The sequence below is a fragment of the Pseudonaja textilis genome, chromosome 3, assembly GCF_049901715.1.
Source record: "Pseudonaja textilis isolate UNSWEBS1 chromosome 3, rPseTex1.2, whole genome shotgun sequence".
Taxonomy (NCBI): Eukaryota; Metazoa; Chordata; class Lepidosauria; order Squamata; family Elapidae; genus Pseudonaja; species Pseudonaja textilis.
The window spans coordinates 70,455,056-70,480,393 of record NC_141992.1 but is presented as its reverse complement, the minus strand read 5'-3'; the positions used below and the strand labels follow the sequence as shown (position 1 = coordinate 70,480,393).

The following is a 25,338-nucleotide window of genomic DNA, read 5'->3' as shown; positions in this document are numbered from 1 at the left end:
ACCATAATTGAGCCCGATTTTTCTGTTGTTAAGTGAGACATTTGTTAACTGAATTTGCCCCATTGTTAACTTTTCTTGCCTCTGTTGTTAAGTGAATCACCAAAGTTGATCATTTAGTAACATGGCTGTAAAGTGAATCTTGCTTCCCATTGACTTTGCTTGTTAGAGGGTCACAAAAAGGAATAATATGACCTTGGGACACTACAACCAGTTGCCAAGCTACTATGAATTTTGATCACATGATCATGGGGATGCTGCAAAGGTTGTAACTATGAAAAAAGGGTCATAAGTCACTTTTTTCAGTGCTGTTGTAACTTTATATGGTCACTAAATGAACTGTTGTAAATTGAGGACTACCTGTAGATTGTGGAATATTTCTCTTTCCTCTGACAGTATTTCTATGGCAAACATTTCTACGGTAACATATCCCCTAACAGTAACACGTGGCTTTTCTGATACAAATGCTGTTTGGAATCCATTATTAGTTAGTTAGTTAGTTAGTTAGTTAGATAGTTAGTTAGATAGTTAGTTAGTTAGTTAGTTAGTTAGTTAGTTAGTTAGTTAGTTAGTTAGTTAGTTAGTGAATATCCCACTTGTATTATTTTGATAAATAATTTATCAACCAACAGGCTTGTTTTTCAGCTGGATAGAAGTTGGATAGTAAGACAGATCTGTTTATTGAACATTGGTATTGCAGGAGGCTCCTGAAAGTATTGTGGTTTGCCAAGAAAATAAACAAATAGACTATTGAACAAATCAATCTAGAGTTCTCATTCACAACATATGTGACCAGGTTCGAATCATGCTAGTTTGGACACGTTATATAAAGTCCCAGATCTTTGGAGAAGACTTTACTCTGGGCGAAGGTGAAATAAAATAAAATAAATTAAAAAGAAAGAAAAGAAAAGGTAAGGTAAGGAGGAAGAAGGAGAGGAAGAGAAAGAGAGAAGAGAAGAGAAGAGAAGAGAAGAGAAGAGAAGAGAAGAGAAGAGAAGAGAAGAGAAGGGAAGGGAAGGGAAGGGAAGGGAAGGGAAGGGAAGGGAAGAGAAGAGAAGAGAAGAGAAGAGAAGAGAAGAGAAGAGAAGAGAAGAGAAGAGAAGAGAAGAGAAGAGAAGAGAAGAGAAGAGAAGCAAGATAGACTCAGTTAAGCACCAATGTATGCACCTTTAGATAACCGATGAGACCAGGTTAGGAGATAGATCATCAAGGAAATTTATCAAAGTGGTTCTAAGAGTTGACAACTTGATGGCACATAACAAATCAATTTTCAACTAGATCATTAAGTAAAAGTAACTAACCAAGGTCACCTAATTAGTTTCTGTGCCTAAAGGAGTATTAGAATGTGAGTCTCCCTGCTTTCGGTCCATCACCTTAAATACTGGTTATATTATATTATTATATTATATTATATTATATTATATTATTATATTATATTATATTATATTATATTATATTATATTATATTATATTATATTATATTATTATTTCCACTCTATACACAAAAAGCAAAGGGAAAAATATCTTTCATAGGGAATGAAAGATTTACCATGTAAAAATTGAACAAGCTCCACTTGTTACCAGATATTTTAATAGCTTCATTTATAATTCTAATAAAAACAAAGCAGATGACATAAACCTGAAGTTGGTCCACTGTGGCGTGTATATATATATATATTTGTCAAGGTGACCTGGTTTGCTCCAAGGAAAAGCATAACATTAAACTGAATGCAAAACTTTTGATCCATTTGAAATGGTAAGGAAAGCTGTCTTACTTATTTCAGATAGTTCAACATGAATAATTCACATTCTTCTATTACAGTAATTAATATGCACCAATTTCAAAACATGAAAAGGTATAAATTAATAGTAAGATATCAAATCTTGCAAACCGTTATATAATTTCAATGTCAAGAATTCTTACTTTAGAAAAAAGTATAAATGGGAACTTAAAGGTTAAAGAATAAGCTTAGTTTGTTACATTTCTGGCTTATAATTTAGTTTGGGGGAAAAAACTTTTAATGGAACTTTCAACTGAATTTAATCCAACTGAATTTAAAATATAATATATAAAAAGAATAAAGATATTGTGACTTGTTGTGAAGGGCATTTCATTCATGCAAGAAAATGTGTCTCTTCAATGAACTGAAATTAGAGTCCAGTTTACAATTAATAGACAAGTATTTTCCAAACAGGTATGAGACATAGTACCATCTCTCTTTCCAAAACTAGGTACTGCTTGCACAATCTTGAACTAGAATTATAATGGCCATGCATGTTTTCATGCCAGTTGGAGGACGAGATTAGTTTTTTAAAATTATTATATTTGTCTTTAGGATCCACTCTATGCAGAAAGTATGAATATGTTGTTCGCTTGCTATCAAAACTGCAATAAAGTGTTGTTATGTACAAGCTTTTCCTTTTTTACAAAAAAAAATCAATTTCTCTCATAATATCAGACATAGATGAGTGCAGTGAACTGGGAACCGGTGCCTGTGGAGATCATGCACAATGTGACAATATGGATGGAGAATACAGCTGCACCTGTAACGAAGGTTATCAACCATCCACAGGAAAATTACAGTTTAAGCCAAATGATGGCACTTCCTGCCAAGGTAAATGATATTAGGGTTTATCTGTTATTATAGTAGTGGGTCTTCTGAGAGGCACACAAAATGTCTGTTCACTCTTGCTTAGATTAATCACCTGGATATGAAAATGTAGCAATGCTTGAATCTCTCTCTCTCTATCTATCTATCTATCCATATATATATATACTTAAATTCTTATATTCTTAAGTTTTCGCGGGTACTTACATGTATGGTATTCAGCTTTGTTCGGGTATTTTCCCACGTCATTATAGTTGTGCTTTTAAAGTTGTAGCAACATTTCGGCAGAATCTCATCTGCCATCATCAGGCTTCTGTATTGTGTTCGTCTGTGAGTCAGACTTTTACAGGTGTTTCAGTTTTAAATTTGGGGCTAGCCTACTGCTGTGCAAGAATGGTTTTTTCTTCATCCTGATTGGTTGGGAGTCTTAGTCTGTGTTTATTGGTCTTGGAGTTTGCTGTGTTCTGATTGATTGGTGTTTCTAATATCTTCTGTCTGTTTTGTCGCTTTTTTGTGTCTTGATTGGCTGGCAACATTGTGTTCCTGTATTGGAAGCTTTTAGTGCAGCTTGGCTCCAAGTAAATGGACGGCTTTCATTTATTAGGAAGCTAGGTTTCGTCTGGGTGCCTGGTTGGGGTGTGTTTGAGCTGGGGGTATCAGGGGGATCTGTTTGTGCCCAGGTGTTTGCCTGGCTAGTGGTGTGGAGATTTTTTTGTTTGTGAGTGCAGGCTTCCAAATAATTGATAGTCTGGTGGAATCATCTCTTCTATTCATGCTTTCTGGTCTTTTTTCAATCTCTATGGCTTCTCTGATAATTCTGTGGCTGGGGTTTTCTATAGGTCTTCAATGGCACCAAAACCCTAGCCAATATATATGTATGTATGTATGTATGTATGTATGTATGGATGGATGGATGGATGGATGGATGGATAGATAGAGATAGATAGATAGATAGATAGATAGATAGATAGATAGATAGATAGATAGATATAGAGATAGAGATAGAGATAGAGATAGAGATAGAGATAGAGATAGAGATAGAGATAGAGATAGAGATAGAGATAGAGATAGAGATATGTCTGCCGATTGAAATACAGAAGTCATTTCCCTGCATACAGTAAAAGTTAAGTGGATCTCAACACAACTGGCTTCACCTGCAGGAGATCAGATTCCTGCAGTGATTTACATGTGGGTAATCATGCAATTATGCAAATGTCACAAATTATCTCTTTTGCACGATGGTGTTATCCAGCAAAGGCTGTGAATTGGTGCACATCATGCATCAAAGTGATTTATTTACACAAATGATGGTAACTACTACAGGAATGCACTTTCAAATGTAATGCATATTCTTGAATAAAGCCAACACACACACACACACACACACACATGCACACATTCCAAGTCAATCTGTTAAAACATGAATTCCCTGTCATTATAAAAGAGAAGTCTGCTTTTCTTCTATATTGTTTCAACCAATGTACTGTTAAATAGACGAATTACACTGAATAATTTTCAGTAGCCTACTTTTGGCAATTAAGGCTTATATATTTGTCTTTGAGGAACACTATACACATTAGCCTTTGTGAAAACATGAAGTCGCTGAGGCTTTCTTTCATTGACTGGAAATTGACTAGGTATAATTATCATGTTATGGCATATTAATTACACTATTTTCTTTTTCATTCCTGCAGCATTACCAACAACAACCTGTGAACTAAACAACTGTATAACTAAAAACCTTAACCAAACTTTAGCTAAAGTAAGTAAGATTTATGTAGGTATATATTTTCCCTCAAATTTTTCTAGATTGGTATAAATACTTTGAGTATTAGATAGGGACTAGGAAGACCTAGAGTAAAATCCTCAGTCTGTCATTAAATGAACTGGATTCTTTTGAGTTTATTGGCATTAGTCTGTAACATTCCATAGGATTGTGATTAAAAGAACATGGTACAGTTCAAAAGTTCTTTAAGAAAAATAGGAAATAAATGTAATGAATAAATAATAGCTGTCACAATCTTACAGTATACATTTATTGCCACTTTCATATCCACTTATGATAACATACCAGACACAGTGGCTTATAACCCTCAATTAATTTAATTTAAGACATTTTATAGGCATCTGATTCATTGACCTAACTGGCAGAATACAGAACTGCAGTGAAAATATCCTCCACTGTGTGGCAAGAAGAAGAGGGTTGATTATATGATTTTTGAAGTTGGATTCACTGTCATTTCCTTTAGTTATTTTAATTTTATGAAAGCTGCAAAAACTATATAGTGCCACACCCAGAATAAAAATAAAATGGACTTTCCTCGTACAAATCTAGTATTCATTTCTTCTGAAAGTTAGAGAATCTTTTCAAACTTAATTACAACTTTCTGTTCCATATAAAAGTTTGATAAATTGCCAATACACTTGTATTTACAACAAGAGGTTTTATTGATGTTGTCTCATGAAATCAGGCTATAATTCAAGCAAGATTAGATATTTTACAAACAGCCAATCCATCTTTTAACATTAATGATATTTCCCACACTAAATTTTCTCACAATCCTGTTATTTCTCACAATAAAATTCTCACAATCCACAACAAGAGAAACAGAGAAGTAATATATATTTAGGTATCTTTCTTGTTTAAGCATGTGGATTATTTCAGTGGTAGTCCAGCCACATATAACAGAAATACCCTGAAATTGGTACATGGAATTGATAATTAGAATTAAATTTATCCTGGAGCAAATATTGATCCAAAGGTAAGAATTGTTGGATAGAAATAATCTTTAGATATTGAGAATAACATTATTAGTGCAATGTTGTGAGATTACCTTACTTAGAGATATTTATTACTATGCAAAAATTCATGGCATGGTCACATTTGAATCCAGGCCTTCTCTGTGTAGACAACATATATTTTATCCACCACACAGTTCCCTCTCTTTCAAGCTCAGTAAAACAAAAACAAAAAAAGAATAGTAGTAGCAACTTTTTAACTATCAATTGAGCATCAATTATGATTCTTCATTTAAAATGAAGTATTGGATGACATGAATAATGGTTTAAAACTTTCTTTCAGATTAGTGAATTAAAAGATCCTCTGGCTGTATTACAAGAAATCAACAAGAACAGCATAGGGCCCATTACACCAGTTGAAGTAATTTCTTATGTTGAAATGTTATCTGTACCCCTTTCCTTGCTGAGTATCACAAATTATACCATTTCTGATGAGAAGCTTCGAGATCAAACTCTTAACGTGAGTGAACTGGGATTTAAAGTTTTGGTTACTTACAAGGTATCTTGTTCAGGATACAGCATAGAAAGTTAACACAATATTTTTTATTAACCCAACAGGAATTTGTTAGTACTGTAAATAATTTTGTTCAGGAAGATAAGAAGGCGGCTTGGGAAGCTGTCCCAGCACACAACAGAAGAAAAAGCCTCACCAAATTGATTCATGCTGCTGAGGAAACAACAGCCTTCCTATCTCAGAATTTCCCAAAGATGGCAGAAGTAGAAGTTAATGCTAGTGATATGGGTATGCACAAGGAAACAAAAAAAAATACTGAAGATGGGTTGTTCTTCTTCTTGCTTTCCTTTTTTTTTTTTTTGCATTCCTTGCAACAAATTGTTGACATTAGAAGCAGAATCGTAAGTTTGTTCTCTACTGTTTGAAATCCAATGGATGTGAGCTATTTATTCTTGGTATTTAGAACTGAATGGGAGGCTATGTAACCTATTGGCTTTGCACATCTAACCCTGCCATTGATTTTCAGGCATGTATTAGGAAGAAACTTAGCTAAACCTTTTACCAGAGGTGGCTAGGCTGCACTCATTTCTTCTCTAACCTAATTATCAGTCCCATTTCTCAAGATGGACAGCTTCTGGCTTGTGGGTAACATGAAAGCCCTTAACCTCTTTCAATGAGAGAAATAGCTCCCCAAACAGCCTATGAATTTGTTTCATTATAGTCTCTTAACACACGAGGAGTATCCGGGTAGTCTGACTTACAACCACAAATGAGCCCAAAATTTCTGTTGCTAAGTGAAACATTAGTTAAGTGAATTTTACCCTACTTTATGATCTTTATTTTCCAGAGTTGTTAAGTGAATCACTGCAATTGTTAAGGTGGTAATGTGATTGTTAAGTGGATCTGGTTTCCCCATTGGCTTTGCTTGTCAGAAGGTTGCAGAAGCTGATCACATGACTCCAAGGTACTGCAACTGTCATAAATATGAATCAAGTATCTGAATTTTGATCATGGTAATGCTGCAACATTCAGAAGTGTGAAAAATGGTCATAAGTCACTTTTTTCAGTGCCACTGTAACTTCAAACGGTCACTAAATGAACTATTGTAAGTTGAGGGCTACAGGTAGTTCTTTCAATTGGCTAAATGCATGAATCAGAATAGGGAAAGGCTAGAAGTGGTATTTAGCAGGTTCTGACCAGTTCTGGAGAACCGGTTGCAGAAATTTTGAGTAGTTTGGAGAACCAGTAGCAGAAATTTTGAGTAGTTCAGAATACCACTTCTGACTGGCCTTGTCCCCATCTATTCTCTGCCTCCTGATCAGCTGGGTCTTCTTTTGTTACTCTGCACAGGAGAACAGAGCTGGAAAGCAGGTTAGTAGGGTGGGGAGAGAATGGGGATTTTACAGCATCCTTCCCCTGCCACGTCCACCAAGCCACACCCACCAAGCCACACCACACCACACCACACCCACCAAACTACGCTCACAGAACTGGTAGTAAAAGAATTTGAATCCCACCACTGGAAAAGGCCTACTCTTTCCTGACTTTCAAACCATCCATATTCTCCCTATATCGTCCCTCAATAGCAGAGGTGGTATTCAGCAGGTTCTGGCCAGTTCTGGAGAACCAGTAGTGGAAATTTTGAGTAGTTCGTAAAACTGGCAAATACCACCTCGGTCTGGCCCCACCCCCATCTATTCTCTGCGTGGTGGGGAGCAGTAGTAGGATTCAAAAAAGATTTTTACTACTAGTTCTGTGAGCATGGCTTGGTGGGCATGGCTCAGTGGGCATTGCAGGGGAAAGATACTGTAAAATTTCCATTCGCTCCCCACTCCTGGGGGAAAGTTACTGCAAAATCCTATTCCCTCCCTACCCCACTTACCTGCTTTCCAGCTCCGTTTTCCTGTGCAGAGCAACAAAAGAAGACCCAGCCGATCAGCTGGGACTCAGGACGCAGAGAATAGATGGGGGCAGGGCCAGTCAAAAGTGGTATTTGCTGGTTCTGCAAACTACTTAAAATTGCTGCTACTGGTTCTCCAGAACTGGTCAGAATGTGCTGAATACCACCTCTGGTGGGGAGGGAATGGAATTTTGCTGTATCCTTCCCCTGGAGTGGGGTGGGAATGGAGATTTTACAGTATCTTTCCTCTGCCACGCCCACCAAGCCATGCCCACCAAGCCAAGCCATGCCCACCTGGCCATGCCCACAGAACTGGTAGTAAAAAAAATTGAATCTCACCACCGCTCAACAGTGATAGCAGTGCTCCAATATCTCAGGGTTGCCATAAAGAAGAGGGAGTCAAGCTATTCTCCCAAGCAATTGAGGGAAGGAAAAGAAGCAATGGTGGAAACTAATCACTAGGGCCCAGCAGAGATTATACTACATGAGACTTCTCAGAAAACAACAACTGAATGAAAAACTGCTGGTGACCTTCTACTGCTGTACAATAAAGAGTATTTTAACTTACTGCACCTCTGTACGGTTTGCCAATTGCATAGTGGCAGATAGGAAAGCACTCCAGAGGGTTAATGTCATTGCCCAGAAGATCAGTGGTTGCCCTCTCCCCCCTTTGGAACAGCTTTATAGCTCCTGCTGCCTTAAGAAAGTTCAGAACATTCTCAAAGATCCATCTCATCCTGGGAACCCTTTTCTTGAACTATTGCCATCTGGCAGATGGTACAGAATAATAAAAACAAGGACGAATAGGCTGAAAAACAGCTTCTACCCCAGGGCAGTAGCTCTTTTGAATTCTGCTGTATAGTGCAGTATTGGTGCGGTGTTGGGGATTTTCAGTTCAACGTGTGGAGGGTGAAGGGTGTATGTTTGTGTTTATTTTCATGGTCATGATGTGCACTGAAGATGGTGTTTGGTTTCGTTGTACTTGGTGCAATGAAAATAAACTAAACTAAGCTAAACTAAACTAATCAAGGAGAGAAGCAACTGAGAATTAAGAAGAAGTTTCCTGATAGTTAGAACAATTAATCAGTGGAACAACTTGCCTTCAGAAGTTGTGAATGTTCCAACACTGGAAGCTTTTACAAAGAGATTGGACTACCATTTTTCTGAAATGGTATAGGATTTCCTGCCTGAGCAGAAGATTGGACTAGAAGATGTCCACAGTCCCTTCCAACTCTGTTATTCTATTCTATTCTTTAGGAAAAGGGACGACCTCTTTCTTGGGTGCTGGAAAAGCCTTTAATGAGAACCTGCATATCAAAAACCATCATTCTTTAAAAATAAATAACTCAACAAAAATTCTGCATAAGAAGGAATATGCAGCTAAGTAATTCCAACCCACCAGTCAAATATTCGTTTTGTTTATAACAAAATTGCTCATTGACTTTTCAATTGTTTTACAGGGGATTAAAGCACTGGACTGAAATGTAAAGCTAAAAGATTTCATGTGCTACTTTCTCATTTCTACTCTCCCGTTGAGGGTGGGGATGATATTTGGTCTGTTTGTTTTTGACAACAAATATCATTATAGTCCAATGCAGTTGAATTGCATGCCTTTATCTTCACATAAACGCACACTGAATGGATTTCAAAATAAATACTGTCAAAGGTATTGTCTCTTGTGCTTTTAAAGAAATTGGTATTCACTTTCAGAAATGCATTTTTAATAAAGTGGAAGCTCTTCTGAAGGCAGCTTTCATTATTCTTTACCAAACCTTGCTTAATGCAAAGCAAATTAGAGGTTACATTTTTTTTCCCCAGGCAAAGAATGAAAAGGTACAAATATGGAATTAAAGGACATCCACCTACCATGAATAATGTGATCCTAAAGTTTAAAGCACATGAGCAAAATATTAAAGAGCTATAGATCAGTATTGGGGATGAGACAAAAAGGACAAAGAATGAAATATATGACATTATATTAATTCATTAATATTATGCATTAATATATGTGCATAATATTAATACTGACATATTAATTGATGTACCTGAACATTGTGATACAAGCACATAATAGGATCATTCACATAATTTGATATGCTGTTATTTGGGCACCAATGTATTTTGCTGTGAATTGTAGAGTTTTTTTTTTAAACATTAATAACATTGTGCTCTTTGAATCTGTAATGACTGTAAAGCCCTGTGTATAGGTAGTCCTTGACTTACAACATTTCATTTAGTGCCCGTTTGAAGTAACAGTGACTCTGAAAAAAGTGAATTATGACTGTTTTTCACGTTTATGACCATTGCAGTATCCCCCTGGTCACATAATTAAAGTTCAGATGCTTGGCAACTGACCATATTTATGATGGTTGCAATGTCCTGGAGTCATGTGATCAGCTTTTGCAACCTTCTGACAAGCAAAGTGAATGGGGAAATAAAATTTACTTAACAACTGTGTTACTAACTGAATAATTGCAGTGATTCACTTAACAAATTTGGCAAGAAAGATCGTAAAATGGGGCAAAATTCACTTCACAAGTTCTTGCTTGGGTTCTATTGTGGTCGCATATCAAGAACTGCCTATAATAGTTCTTGCAGAACTTTATACCTGTGTTTTCCCCAAAATAAGATCTGGTCTTATTTTCTTTGGGGTCCCAAAATAAGCACTAGGGCTTAATGTTGGAGAAGCACAATTTCAGGGTGATCAGTCCAGCTGGATGCCCTGTCCCTCCCAGTACACACGCAAGAGCTAGCAAGTGTGCGGGCACCCAAGTATCCAGCAGCAGCTACAACCTGCTGATCCCTTAGTCGGCTGTGTGGAGCAGAAGGCACAGACCGGAAAGCAGGCAATCCCAATGTGTAGAGCTCAGAGACATGAAGATGAGCCTCACGCAGCTGCCCACTGCTCTGGCTCGCCACTGCTCGGCTTTCCCATGGCCCATGTGTTGCCTGCCTCTCCCCACCTCTGCTTGCACCTGCTGTTTGCACTCAATCCACCTATGCTATGTTGGCTACAGCTGCTGCCACACACATGCACTCACCTCCTCCTATGCTGGCCACACCATCTCCCTTCACTAGGGCTTATTTTTGGCATAGGGCTTATATTAGGTACATGCATAAAAAACCCAAGCCGAGGCTTATTTTGGGGGGGTGGGGGGTGGAAGGTGGTATTTTCAGGGAAACACAGTATATAAGCTAGTCCTCAGTACAATTGTTACTCACAAAGACATTATTCCCGTTTTTTCTTTTTCAGCTGTAAGACTTTATACTTTTGACACAGAGAAGGTGAACCTCATCAACCAAAATACTCAGATGGGAGGAGACAGTATTAAGGTCTCTGCAAAGAAAAAGGAAATATCTGCTGCTAAAGGTTAGGATGGTGGTTTGGGCTTGTTGGTACAATAGGTGGATTCAGTGGAAAACTGTCTGAGAATCATCAGCCACATTGTTCCACTTGCAGTATGAGGAAATCCAGTATAAAGTTGAATAGATGAAACAGAAAGTGGAAAACAAATCTAATGCCATTCTGGGATTTTCATTTTTACACTAATAAATTTTCCTAAGGATTTTGTGATCTGTTGCATACATTGACTGAAAATGAGTTTGTGTAAACTACATTTCTGTAGTTCTCTACAAGGAAACCTTTTCCTTAGATTTCAGGGGAGCAATCTTCTGCAAGCAGGAAATTTGTGAAAGTGCATTGCAAGTAAGAAAAAGGAGGGCGTGCAAAAAGAGAGAGGTCTAACAGGAGCCGTGCAATCTGAGTCTTTAGGGGCAGATGATGATTATTTAGGATATTTAATATATCAATCTATAAGATACTTTCCATCCCTTAAATAAGTCATGTATTCCCATAAAAATGAGATATAATTTTGCACAAAGTAATAGAGTAGTACATGATCTGGGGTGTATCATGACCTTGGAATCTAACCAAATGACTATAATTGCACAAGTGGAAATCATACTATATATGTACACTGGGGGGTGGTGGTGGTGGTAGTATTACTGCCTTATTGGTTTTGTTTTGTTTTTGTTTTACTTGAAATAGATAGTTTAAAAGTTTTCCCCCAGTCAGATGGACCTTCAATTTAGGAGGTCTTGTTAATGCAGTCTACAAAATATTGTTCTTTTCCCTATTTTAAAATAAATTAGATTGGAGTGGGAGGAATGCCAAAGAAATTAAACCTAAACTTTACATTTTGACTATGTCACATATCTCTTACATTACATGTGATTCATGGACTTGATTGCAGATGAGTTTAAAAAAAGGTTCTGCATCCCTTGGTAAACAATTAAAGTTCTTATTTTATGTGACCATGGACAAAATGTAGTTAGCTTACAAGCTAGTGTCAAACTCAGATTTCTGAAGTGGGCTTGCTTCCCTAATCACAGCTTGTGGTTCAGAGAAAATGTGGTTAATTGGAAATGGAAGCAAATATTTTTGAATGCCATTCTTGCAGCTATGCCAAAGTATCAGAGTCTCCTTATGAATTACATCTGAACCCTTTGTATGAGCTGACCCTGAAATTAGCCTCCTATTGATTGCTCCTTTCTCCATATTGTACACAATATTTAATGTGACTTTCTGTCTCAGCGGGAACACCAAACATAAATGCTTTCAGAGCTTAGTGTTGATCACAACAATAGGGGGAGGCAAGATTCTTGGCAAGGTATAAATGCGCTTGGATATACTGTATTTAAGTTTAAATAATGAGAAGTAAGGAATCAAAATTACTGGATTTTAAAAACCAGTAATTAAAAGGGTTTTTTTAATATTTCATAAACATTATGATCACCTTTCTGTCATTACTACTTTCAAGCAAAGTCACTTGTTAGGAAAAGATATTCAGTAGGTCTACATTCAGAATGTTGTCCATTTTATAAGAGCTGTACTGCTTGGATAATTATTTTAACAGGGTATGTGTGAGGGGGTTAAAAAAAAGAATATGGCAGTCATGACTGTATGATTGACTGTATGAACTTTTTTTTACATTAACCTTTTGGGTAATGCATTTAAAAATGAGGTGGAGATTCACTTGCATAGTTGCAATGGGCAATGTGGACAACCCTTGTCTGGGATTGAAAACTAATCCCCTAACTCCTGGAACCTATAGCCTCTTAAATTGTACAGTTGGAAGATTTACCTTCCAAAAATATGGACAATATTCTTTGATTGAATGTTTTATCATAAATTTAATTTCTGATAGTGGCACAGCCCTTACTGCTTTAAACATTTCTCCCTGTTTCTTCAGTCTTTCATAAGTGTTCTGCAAAATTTCCATTGTTTTGATATTCTTCTTGTCAGAGTTTTACAAAGGTCTTTTGATTGTTGTTTCCTTAGTGTTTTTTAAACATTATTTTACTATTTCTATTTTTTTTTTAAAATCAACAATCTTCAAACCACTAAGTATGTTTTATTTGATGGATAGGCACAGTTGCAGTTGTGTTTCTGCGATACGACAACATTGGAGCTCTGCTTTCATTACCACAGAATTTGTCCCTGGCAGAAAATACAGAGGATGGAGAAATAGTAGGTTCATCTGTTATAGCTGTTGCAATTAGGTCCACCCCACCTGGGCTGTATCCAGCTGAGAAAATAATATTTACTTTAAAACATGTACAGGTAAGATTTCTTTTTAAAACATCTCTCACTTTACACTGTAATTTTTCTATAGTGGCTTGCAAGAGCTGCTTTGGCAATACCCTTATAATTCTATTGTTTGCCAATATGGCATAATATAATTAGAAGGAAAATTACAACATTGAGTTTGGCACAGCAAGTGCAAGGCAGGGAGTAGGAGTAGGTAGCTACTAAAAAGTGTGACTAGAAACTGACAAAAATAATGAATGCATGGAAGTCTTATTACACATTTGTCAACAATGTGCAAGTGTAATCCAAGGCCCTTCCATGTTGAAGGCTGAAGTGTATATGACCGTTTTTGAAAAAGAAAATAGCACCCAAGAAAAAAAATTAATGAAGCACATTTTGTAAGTATAAAAGAAAGGTTCATTTATAGAAAATGCACTATAGGAATAAGTAAAGCCTAGATCATTGGTTCCTACCATATACCCGGCAAGAAAGGAAAAAATAAATTATTTCAGATTAGAAATCTCTTAGACAAGCAGTAATAGGTGAAGCAAACCCCTTAACACTCTAGCAGCACCCTACTGCCTCTGGTGATCAGTAGATTACACTGATCTTAAAGGGTCAGTGCCAATATGTTTGTACTTCCAACACTTAATTCTGAGCATTTTTCCACTTGAAAAGTGGGAGGCTGTTGCATTCCTTATGTTACTTAGCAAAGTACAACAACCACAAAGAATAAAATTTAACAGGGCATCAGAGTGAATGGTGCCACTGTTTCTTATAGTCGTCAGCAATCACAGTGACAGTTTTACAGAATAGCTATATAATTCCGGATATTTCATTTTGGATTACTTGCCATTATACAGTGATAGTACATAACAGCTGAGAGTACAGAATGATAAATATGGATTGAAAAGATGAACATTCAAATCCACGCATAGCCATAAAACCCCACTACATATTCTTGGAAAGTAAGCACTTCTTGATTTAGGCATTCTCATGAAGGTCAAAGACCTATTGTGAATTATTTGGAGGAGGTTCAGGGTATAATAACAACAACAACAACCCATGTGTGAACTTTGGAGGTAGAATCGGGGAGAAGGGATGGTAGAAGTACATTTTTTTAAAAATGGAGGCATTTTCCATAGATGTTAGAAGTTCAAGGTTGAAAGCAAGTCAAATATATCCAACAGAAAATAAAGTGTGTGTATGTATGTATGTATGTATGTATGTATGTATGTATGTATACACACAACCTTGGCAAAATTAGGGCTACAAGGAACAAGCAAATAATAATACGGTCATTTTGGATGGCTAAAAATAAAATAATGAGACAGCAACCTATAACAAAAACCTAACTGTGATTCCTTATGGATGTTCCAACGGCATAAAATACAACTAGCATCTTGGCTCAGGCCCTAAGTGTTGTGGTTCACCGGCAGCCTGTGTAGACAGCAGCGGAATTGGACAGTGGGGAAGAACGGGGACTAGTCCAGGAGTCTGTGAAGGATTCAGATCAGGGTACTGTGTCCAATGCAGAGATGGGGTCAGGACCACCTGTGAATTATGTGCTGATTCGGGAGCCTCCAGAGTTTGGCAGCAGCAAGGCAGAAGGACAAGGGAAACCTGTTCCCTGTGCATGTGTGTGCAGAGCTGCTAGAAAACAAGAGCAGCTAAGACAAAAGAGGTGACTTGGGAGTAAGGCTTGGAGGTCATTGCCCCTCCCCTAAGGTATAAAGGAAGGTAGAGAAACCTTTGCAAAAAGCAAAGTCGTTTGCTCTGTTCGGATTAAATCTTGAAGCTCTGCGTGGACGTTGTACTTCGGTTGGTTTTTTACAGTTAATTTGGCACTTTAGTTGTTGGCAGCAATTCAAAGGAGACAAAGGTGGGTGCTTATCATGAGGAACTGTTTGGAACTCATTACATGCTGGGAATGAACATAATTCCCAGTGCTGAAATAAAGCAAGAGTTGTTTGGACTAAGTGTGTGCTTAATTACGGTCTCAGGAAGCCTTGGTCAGAATACTAAGTGAAAAGCCAGATCTTCAAGACTTTCCAAATTTCAGGGGTGAGGTTGTTCATGAAGAGAGGTTCGCACAATTGTAGGCCATTTATCATTCTTAACACATTTTGTTTCTGCTCCAGACTGTGGGCAAAAAGGATGTTAAATGTGTATTTTGGAATTATTCAGAAGACACGATGGAAGGAAACTGGGCCACAGAAGGGTGTGAGAGGATTAACTCCAATAACACACATACGTCATGCAGTTGTAACCATCTTACTCATTTTGCAGTCTTGATGTCTTCAAATGGCTCTAAAGTTGTAAGTGTTTTTTTTTTAAATTTAAAGACTATTTTTATTAGTGTTTCCTATTTGGGGGTCATAAACCCCATGCATGAGAAATATATTCTGCAAACAGATTATTCTCCTTCCCTTACCACTTTCTTCTTCAGGATTAGATATTTCTGTGCCTAGGTTGACCCTGGACATCACATTCTTAGAATCTCTAGATATCCATTGGTACAATGCGGTCCCTTTTCTATCTTACTTTATAGAGTTCACTGTTCATTTTCCATGGCTTATCATGGAACATCTCTTCTTTTTTAAATGGCCAGCTTTTACTTTTTGATACATCTTTATTTGAAAAAAAAAAAAGGGCCATTTTATACTGTAAAAAAATCTGAACTTGAAATGACCCTTCCATTTCAAAAGATATTCTCACCTACATTTAGTTGGAAGAAAGGTCCAATGGAAATGAGAGACCTACACTAGCTATGAGTCCCTGCACTATGTTTCACAGACAATAGAAATTACTACAGTCTCATGCCAAAGTTTCAGCATCCCTGGCAAAATTGTATGGATCAATGAAGTCTCTTTGACAGTCTGACTCTGCAATGTGACAAAGAGCATTATATTACCTATAGTTTAACCTATCCTCCTGCAATCGCTACCTTGTTTTCCAACTGCCCCACTGATCGGTTCTTTGTGAAGTGAAAAAGAATTGACTGCTGTCCAAACTTTTTTTGTTCCTTGCCAAACTTATTCTGTGCAAAAACTATGGGTTTCATTAAACACTTTTCTACGCATCACTTCTTAGTCTGTGTACTATACCTCAGAAAGCCATTAGAAAGACCCTCATTTGTCCTTCATCATTTTTAATATTCACAGCGTGCGCTCACTCCAGAGGTTTAGAATGAAGAACACACAGAAGTTTCACACTTTTCACACTTTGGAGATGACATTTTAGAAATTAGATTTTGCAGTGCTGACCTAGAGTTATGCTAATAAATTACATGAAAAGTAACTAAAGTATGTGTTTCCCTTTTCTTCATATGCATATCCATTTTAGTGCCAACATTCTTCAATTATAACTTTAGAATATCTTTTTTTTATTTATGAATGACACTGAAACATTCAGAAAGATTGTACAAAGATTATTTTGATATTCAGAAAGGGTACAATTGACATTAAAATGAAACCCACACTAATTTCTCCTTCCTCTCTGCCAGTCACTTTGAATAATTTGAATAATAACAAAAGAGAGAGAGAAAAGTAAGTGAAGGGGAGGGAAGGGAAGGGAATGAGGGAAGGGAATGGAGGAGTGAGGGAGGCAGAGGAGTGGAGGGGAGGGAAGGGAAACTGTGATCTATAACCAAGACTGAAATGGATAATCAAAACTAAAAGTAAACATTCTAGGCAAGAGATTTTTATTTAGTTGCTGTATTTCTGAAACCAGGGAAAATCCATAAAATAGAGCAGGTGCACCTGCCTTTTACATGCGATGATACATACATACACATGCAATATAGACAACCTTGGCGGGGGGGGGGGGACAAAAATAAAGTTTTATTTAAATGTTCAAGTGGACTATCCTTTTTCTTCAATCCCAGGAAGCTAAGGATTATATTCTTACAAGAATCACTCAGCTTGGAATTATTATCTCATTGATTTGCCTCGCCATGTGCATTTTCACATTTTGGTTCTTCAGCGAAATCCAAAGTACAAGAACAACAATTCATAAAAATCTCTGTTGCAGCCTTTTCCTGGCAGAGTTTATTTTTTTGATTGGAATTAATATGAACACTAATAAGGTGAGCATTATTTCTTAATGCCGAAAATGGTATGTTAAAGGGTGCCCATTTTCAAAGGTGTATGTCCTAATGAGCCTTTGTGAGACTATGTGATGTCGTATAGCTTGTAACAGAATGTCATCACGCAGATTGCATCATTTTTGTCATTTATGCAATGATGTGCATATAATAGACAGTATCTGTGGGGTATCTCCCAGTCTTAAGGTGAATATCAGCATTTAATATAACCATACCATTTCTGTGAGTTTTAAAATCCTCATCTAATATTTCCAGCCAATTCAGTTCAGTTCAGATGTATAAACTCCACTGAATAATTCTTCTGCCTGTGGACTTCACGGAGAACTGAGACCTTCATTAATGAAAGTGAAGGCAGACTCTTAATTGTTTGGACTGGCAATGTTCCAATACCAGCAGGAGTTCTGCCAATTTGTTTTATGGGTTGCTTTATTTTTAATCAGTATAGAAAAATGTTGCTTATCCACATTGCTGTAAGGAAAGTAAGAGGAATCTAAATCTATCTCCAGGAAGAGAGAATGCAGGTAGTCCTCGACTTACGACCACAATTGAGCCCAAAATTTATTTTGCTAAATGAGAAATGTGTTAAGTGAGTTTTGTCCTGTTTAATGACCTTTCTTGCCCCATTGGTTGAATGAATTACTGCAGCTGTTAAATTAGTAACACAGTTGTTAAGTGAATCTGGTTTCCCCAATGGCTTTGCTCACCAGAAGGTCACAAAAGGGGTATCACATGACCCTGGGACACTACAACCGTCATCCATGTGAATCAGTTGTCAAGCATCCAAATGTAAATCACATGACCATGGGGATACTGCGACAGTCATAAGTGTGAAACATGCTCTCAACCAGCTCAGGGTCCAGGGCAAATGCGCAGAAATATAAAAGTCGGCACTCATGCTTCTGCTGTGTAGTCACGTCTTTATTTTAGATCACAACCTGGTAACCTCACCAACAAGAATGATAGTTTGTGCAAAGCTAGCATTGAGAGCTACTGCCTCTCGGTGCGTTATAAATCTGCCCCGGCTGCTAACCCAACATCCACTCATCTCATTATCTAAATTATTCCCCATGTCAGTTCCCTACTTGCAGTATCTCTCCACCATCCGCCCGACTCTCCCCCATGCCTGATTCCTTAGTGCCTGTCTCCTATCTGCCTGTTCACATCAGCCCCATTACCCGCTGTCTCGGCAATTGCCAACAACACCCAACGCAGTCCCTATCCCCCCGCTTCAGGTTTCTCCCCTGCCTGTCTCCTCATGGATGCATCATCTCACCCTGTGCCCAGCCTCTTTTCCTCTCTGACCCTTCCCATGTGCCACTTCCTGAGCTGGCGTTCGCAGCTGGCACTGCCTGTTGCCAAACACAGATTAGTTCCTCCGGGTCGTTTTGAAGGCTTGCATGCTGGTCTGCTCTGTCCCCCCCAGGTGTGTCAGGCTCCAGAATGGGCTGGGAATACCAAGAGCCTGACAAATGGTTTTTTTTCAATGCCGTTGTAACTTTGAACAGTCACTAAATGTATGTCAAGGACTACTTGTACATTAGCCCACAGTTTATCTAGTCCAATGTGTCAGAGTGAATACTTCAGGCTAAAAATTTATATGGGCAAAACAAGCATATATGTTGCTCCAGTTTTCAAACGACATTGGTCCAAGTGTTTCCCTATACAGATTCAGACAATTGATGACAGGTCCTTAATGGGCTCGAGACAAAATGTCAGAAAAACCTGTGCTTCCTCTGTACAGAAAGAAAGTTTTAACCTGCATTGCAATAAATGTACTATTTTATATTAGTCACTTATACTGTACCGGGTTTTTTTTTTCCTTCTAGCTATTCTGTTCCATCACAGCTGGATTGCTCCATTACTTCCTCTTAGCGGCTTTTGCATGGATGTGTATCGAAGGCATTCACTTGTATCTTATAGTTGTTGGAGTAATCTACAATAAAGGATTCTTACACAAGAATTTCTATATTTTTGGCTATGTAAGCCCAGCAGTGGTGGTTGGCATTTCTGCTGCACTGGGATATAAATACTATGGAACAACTGATGTGTAAGTTACTATTTACACCTTGGATATTTCAAAAGTGGTCCAAATACAGTCTGCCAAGATGTGTTAGTGCAACTATGCTTTGGCTATGACATTCTCGTTGTCAATATTTTTAACACATCTAGTCATTTGATACTAACAGCGTTGAAATACTATTAACTTTTGACTTCAGTTCTCCTCATTTAAAAATGAGTAGATCTTAATTTAGAGATTTATCCTCAGACACATATCTGACTATGCTTCAGTGTATGGACACTTTATTCTAATGTTCTGTCTTCTCTGTTGAATTGGATGAAGCTCAGTATATCAATTCAAGGGGAAACTGACATCTGTAACCAAAACTAGATAGGATAATCAAGTCTGAAAGTATGCATTTAAGACAAGATGTTTTTATTTATTTATTTCTGGAGCAAGAGAAAATCAAATGATCAAATTTAGTGGTCTCATCTATAAAGGTGTCTCCATTCATTTCCCTGGAAGAAAGTAACACTTAGCAGCTCTGGTCTGATATTATATGCTATATATCTATTTCCCAAGTCCCCCCCCGCCTTATTATAGGTTATTTGTTATATTTTCTGATGTATAGCAACCTACTCTTCCTCTCCTCCTTCTTTCTCTTCTCTTTTATCCAAGCTACTACAAAAATAATGTCAATGATATTTCAATAGTTAATATTCAATATTTCAAGGAAAAAATATCTCCCTATTATGCAAAGAAGTAGGTTCATTCCCTTTTTTTTCCAATTTCCCTTATCTTTTCTTTTATGTACACTGAGAGCATATGCATCAAGACAAATTCCTTGGCCAATAAAATAATTCTATTCAATTCAATTCGAATAAAGTCATTCAGGCATAACTTTATCTGTTTTTTTTGTAACCTGCCCAAACAGGATTGATAACACTCTAATCTGAAGGCAGGCAACAATTAGAACCTAGCAATCGGGCATTGATAAAAAATTGGCCAAATTCTCTCCTTCCAAAAAAAGGTTTTTAAAACCTCAAATTTCATTTGAATTGTTCTGAATAGGCACCTACATCAATCCCAGGGATGGAGAATTCTGGGACATTTTGTATCAACTTTGTTCATTACTAACAGTTCAATGATTCCTTATTCCTTACTCTAATCTAAACCCTAACCCTTATCTCATCCATCTTTAAGGCAACACTATATCTTCTAACCAGGAACAAGACCAATTCAAGGTGGTCCAATTAGGTGTCAGCAAGGTTCTTTGAGCCATTTATTTGTTTATTAAATTTTTATCCCACCTTTAGTACTTTATAGGTAACTTAAGGAAGTGAACACACCTAATACTCCTTTCTCCTCCTATTTTTTTTCCACAATAACTGTATGAGATGGATTGGACTGAGAGAGAGTCACTGGCCCAAGGTCAGCCAGCCTGTTTCATGCCTAAGACAAGACTAGAACTCACAGTCTCCTGGCTTCTAGACCAGTACCTAAAACACACACAAAACTGGCTATTGGCATGTCATGTCACTATGGAGGTAACACAATGCTCCTTGTTCAGGTACCTCCCATAGCCTTTCTGCCTTATCATCTCTTTCATCAGTTCTAGAATTTGGAGGATACAGTGACTCTCTCTAAAGCTTTTTCTGGCCTATCCAGTAGCTGTCTGCCTGACCAGGGCTTCAAACAATGTAAAATGAAACAACATAGCTTCACCTCCCCTTTTAAATGAATGTACATTGCTTTGCCAAACAGGTTTGAAGGTATGCTTCTCTCAAACCTCTCTTGAAATGAAGCACAACTTTGAAACACTGTACACATCTACAACAAAAAATGGGTTGCCTGTAGCCCCAGGAACAACAGAGTAAATAACTTTGGTCCAGAAATAAGAATACCAAAAAAGTAAGGCTTCGGCTCTCAATACTAGGCCAAGAAGGTTTAATCCGTAAATGTAGTTCAAAATATTTCTTCCTATTTACCTTACAGATGTTGGCTCAGCACAAAGAATAACTTTATATGGAGTTTTATAGGACCAGCATGTCTAATAATCCTTGTAAGTATGCTTTTCTTCCCATATTTATTTTTTTTTAAAAACGGGAATACATAAAATAGTAATAATAACAAAAGGTGTGTAATCATTACTAACCCATTGATAGGCCATCTGTGAGTGCTTAGATATGGCAAAATGAACTATTTTAAAGGCTTTTATATAACTGGCTCTAAAATATATTTACCTCTTGTACGTCTAAGTGCTTTGCCTGTCTCAAAAACATATGTTTGATTAGTTAAATATTTCAGTTGGGGATTTGTTTCTTTTAACCCAATGGCTGGAGGCAACAAAATTCTCTATAGCAATTCAGTTGTGTAAGATGTAGCATCTTTACATGTCAGTTGTATCTTGGCAGAACTCAGCAGGAGAGGTATACAGACACGATGCCAGGAGACAGATAATCTGGTATTTCAAATGCTGAGTGACTTAATCTTTTATCTGTGATCGGTCATCTTTGAAGATTAGGCTGTCATCTTTTTGATTTTTTTTTCATTCTCGTGTACCCTGCCATCATCAAGGCTATTTTAAACAAAATTGCAACATCAGAGACAAGAACCTGCTATTTCACACAGACAGGCAAGTTGAGAATTGATAGCCTATATTTCAGATGGAAGGAGACTTTTTAATTCCTCTTGGAATTGTTTTCAGACTTGATCTTTTGGAAATATTTGATGCTTCCAAAGTGCCAGGAAATTAAACATGTAAATCTTAATTTAGATCAAGTTAGAAATTTTGGACTGTTAGGTCAGTGATATAAATAACTCCTGGTCCTCATTTGCTGATAAAATTTTCATTTAAGATATATTTACATGGTTAGCACAAAATACAATAAGCATAAATCTATTGCCAGGTTGGTGTCGAAAAATGTAAGTATGAAAATAATCTTTTTCATATTATGAAATTGTGGTGAAGCAGATAAAATGCTTTATCCTGATCTAGACCAATCCAAATTGCACACTTATAATTTCTTCACTTGGGCAGTGTTACCAGCAAAGACATTTTTTTCAGTTTGGTGCAGTTATAAAGGGGAATTTAACTTTGAGGAAAATCTGCATGAGCTATGGATAACTATTCCAAATAACCTCATTTAGGCAAAAGCCTTAAAGCAATACTACCCCTGCTTTTTCCAGGTGTCCATATGATTCATGACCTGAATAAAAGACAGACCCTATTAATCCCATTGACCAGTGGATTTATATTCAAGCCAAACAAGCCTGCATATTTTCAGACAAGTCCATGAAAAAGTCTATTCTAGCAATACTATCCAAATGTTTACAATTTTGTTCCAATACATTGCATGACCTTTTTCATTTCTAGGTGTGGCTTTTGCTAAGAAGCTATTGAAAAAGGGAGATGTATGCAATATTGGAAAAAATGTGAAATAAGATTTCAATGAGTCTTAAAACTGATACTTTGTAAGAATTCATTTTTCCCTGTTAAATTAGTTTCAGGTTTTTCTTCACAATTTTCCCAAATAGGCTGCACAGCCCACTGGCATTTGTAAGGCACTGTTCTTATGTACAGCCATTTTTTAAAGAAAAACACATTTTCTTAGTTGCAGTTTTGCTGTTTGTTGGAGAACAGAACTAATCTGTCTGGTTTACCAACATAACTAATCTATCTGACTTTTCAATGTGGCATCGTTATCTTCAGCATTGGAATGGTAGAAAAATATTGCTCTGCTAATACAATATTCCACAACCAGGAAGTATATTAACAAATATAGAAATAATCTTAGGAACAGTGATATCTGTGAATACTTGATCTAGAGAAAACACTCATATCAATTTGATATGACCTCTCTACTAACTTTGAGCTGCAAGTTAATGTAAAGAAGGTAATAATTTCATAAACATTTCTAGTTAGGTCATCCATCCCTGAAGAGAAATATGATTTTTTTCCATTGAGAGGAATATGTCCACCGTGTAATCAGAATACTTTTTTAAAAAAATATTTCCTTTTACATAAGAAGATGACAATATAGCACAGTGATGTAACTGTTGAGAAATATCCTGATTTTTATTAGGATGGTAAAATGAACCATTTAATACTTGGAATCCATAATGTTTTAAATATCCTTTGGGGGGGGAGGCTGTTGCTAGGCTTTTTCAGATATTTCTTTATAAGTAAAGGGGTAAAGGATGGGAGATAATTAATGAGTTAGAGCAAATCATAATATGCTTTGGGAGTTTCATATACTTTATTAAGATTATAGCGACCCTGCAGATTTATAAGGCTTATTTACAATATCACACTTTGTTTTAAGCAGATGAATCATTTTTAATATTACAGATCTGGTTTTAAAAAGAGACTCACTTCAACATTCATCAGTATACACTTGTTCCCTTCCAAGTGTTTAAACAGTGCTCGCTTTCCTGAAATATTTATTCATTAGTGCCTGAAGTACTATTAGAATTCTGAAGTATATGCCTGTGGAATAATTGATCCCATCAACGTTTTAATTATTATTTTCCTGGTGAGAAATACACACACACACACACACACACACACACACACACACACACACACACACACACTTGGGTTAGCGTGAGCACGCAAAGAGGAAGAAATACTTTAAACCTTTGTAAAACAAGCTGCGTGCCAAAGATAATTTCCCCAACTTGCTTCTCTTTGCAGCCTTTATTGTACTATCAATAATTCCGAGACTATATTTCAGGTTAGATCAAAACTCAGTTTGGCAGGGAGTTTGCAACTGTAGTATATAGTTTTAAAATAAAATAATGACTTCAGCATAAGCTTTAGGGAAATAGAGAAAAGCTGCCTGCAGGAAGGGGTGAAAACAGTGGTGGTATGGAACCGGCAGTAAAAAAAAAAGCTGAGGATCAGCTGAGAGGAGGAAAAAAAATCCTGAACAATCAGGTGAGAAGAAAAAGAAGAGAAAAGCACAGGATCAGCCCTCCTACCTGCCCCCATGCTTTTCTGTTCATTATCTTCTCAGTTGATCGGCACTGCAGATCTCAGCTAGTATGAGGAAAGCTGCATGCCGGCATTAGGCAAAGCACACCCACCAAGCCATGCCCAACAAGTCACACCCACCGAACTGGTGGTAAAACAATTTGAATCCCACCACTGGGTGAACGTAATTATGGCTACAAGCAATATAAAAAGGTTAAGCTAAGCCTGCCAACTTCTATGCTGTGATACAGTATTCAACCACTGTAACCACTCCTGAACAGGAAAGAGATTGGCAAAGCAGCCCTACATGAGAAGAAATTTATGAAGCATTGGGAAGTCGGAAGTTCTGCAATATTTACCTCCTCCCAGGCTGCTTTGGGGAGGCTGGAAATGAAAGCTTCCATGAAATCACTGGGAGACAAGTCATTAGAAATCATGACAAGGGCCCCCAAGAATTGCTTAGTTCCAGCAGATCCAGTCTTTCCTTTCTGAAACATTGGTACCTAACCTTTTTCAATATTAAATTCACCAACGCTGGGGGGGGAAAGTGAATCAACAGATTATCATCAAGGTGGAAAGGATTGGATTTTTTGGAAAACATTGTGCTGGAGAAGGCCCCAACCTATCTTAGAAAGTTTGTGGAAATCTAGTTTCTCCAGCAGGACTTGGGGACAGAAATATCATGTATTCCCTTTTTGTAATGAGATATTTTGTTTTCGAATTGAGTCAGTTTTATGGTGCCTGGTATGGAACTGAGGGTTTAGTTGAGAGAGATCTTTATGTGTAATTTTTTAACCCTTCCTTATGGAATACAGTATACTAAGCTGCTCAGAGTGACTGATAATTGGATATAAAAATTGGTAAGAATGTAAATAAATCCCTCTCTATTTCTCTGGCCAAGAGTGAAGAA

General features: G+C 37.2%; 1 protein-coding gene across 1 annotated transcript in view; it reads left to right on the top strand.

Annotated features, from left to right (window-relative positions):
* The window catches only part of ADGRL4 (adhesion G protein-coupled receptor L4), a 103,373-nt gene that overhangs the window by 60,923 nt on the left and 17,112 nt on the right, over window positions 1-25,338 (top strand). Inside the window, exons 4-13 of the mRNA XM_026700223.2 lie at window positions 2,457-2,612; window positions 4,301-4,368; window positions 5,689-5,865; window positions 5,964-6,147; window positions 11,013-11,129; window positions 13,189-13,382; window positions 15,491-15,667; window positions 17,236-17,436; window positions 19,281-19,501; window positions 21,449-21,515. Coding sequence (XP_026556008.2) covers window positions 2,457-2,612; window positions 4,301-4,368; window positions 5,689-5,865; window positions 5,964-6,147; window positions 11,013-11,129; window positions 13,189-13,382; window positions 15,491-15,667; window positions 17,236-17,436; window positions 19,281-19,501; window positions 21,449-21,515 — 1,562 coding nt within the window. The remainder of the gene's footprint in view (window positions 1-2,456; window positions 2,613-4,300; window positions 4,369-5,688; window positions 5,866-5,963; window positions 6,148-11,012; window positions 11,130-13,188; window positions 13,383-15,490; window positions 15,668-17,235; window positions 17,437-19,280; window positions 19,502-21,448; window positions 21,516-25,338) is intronic.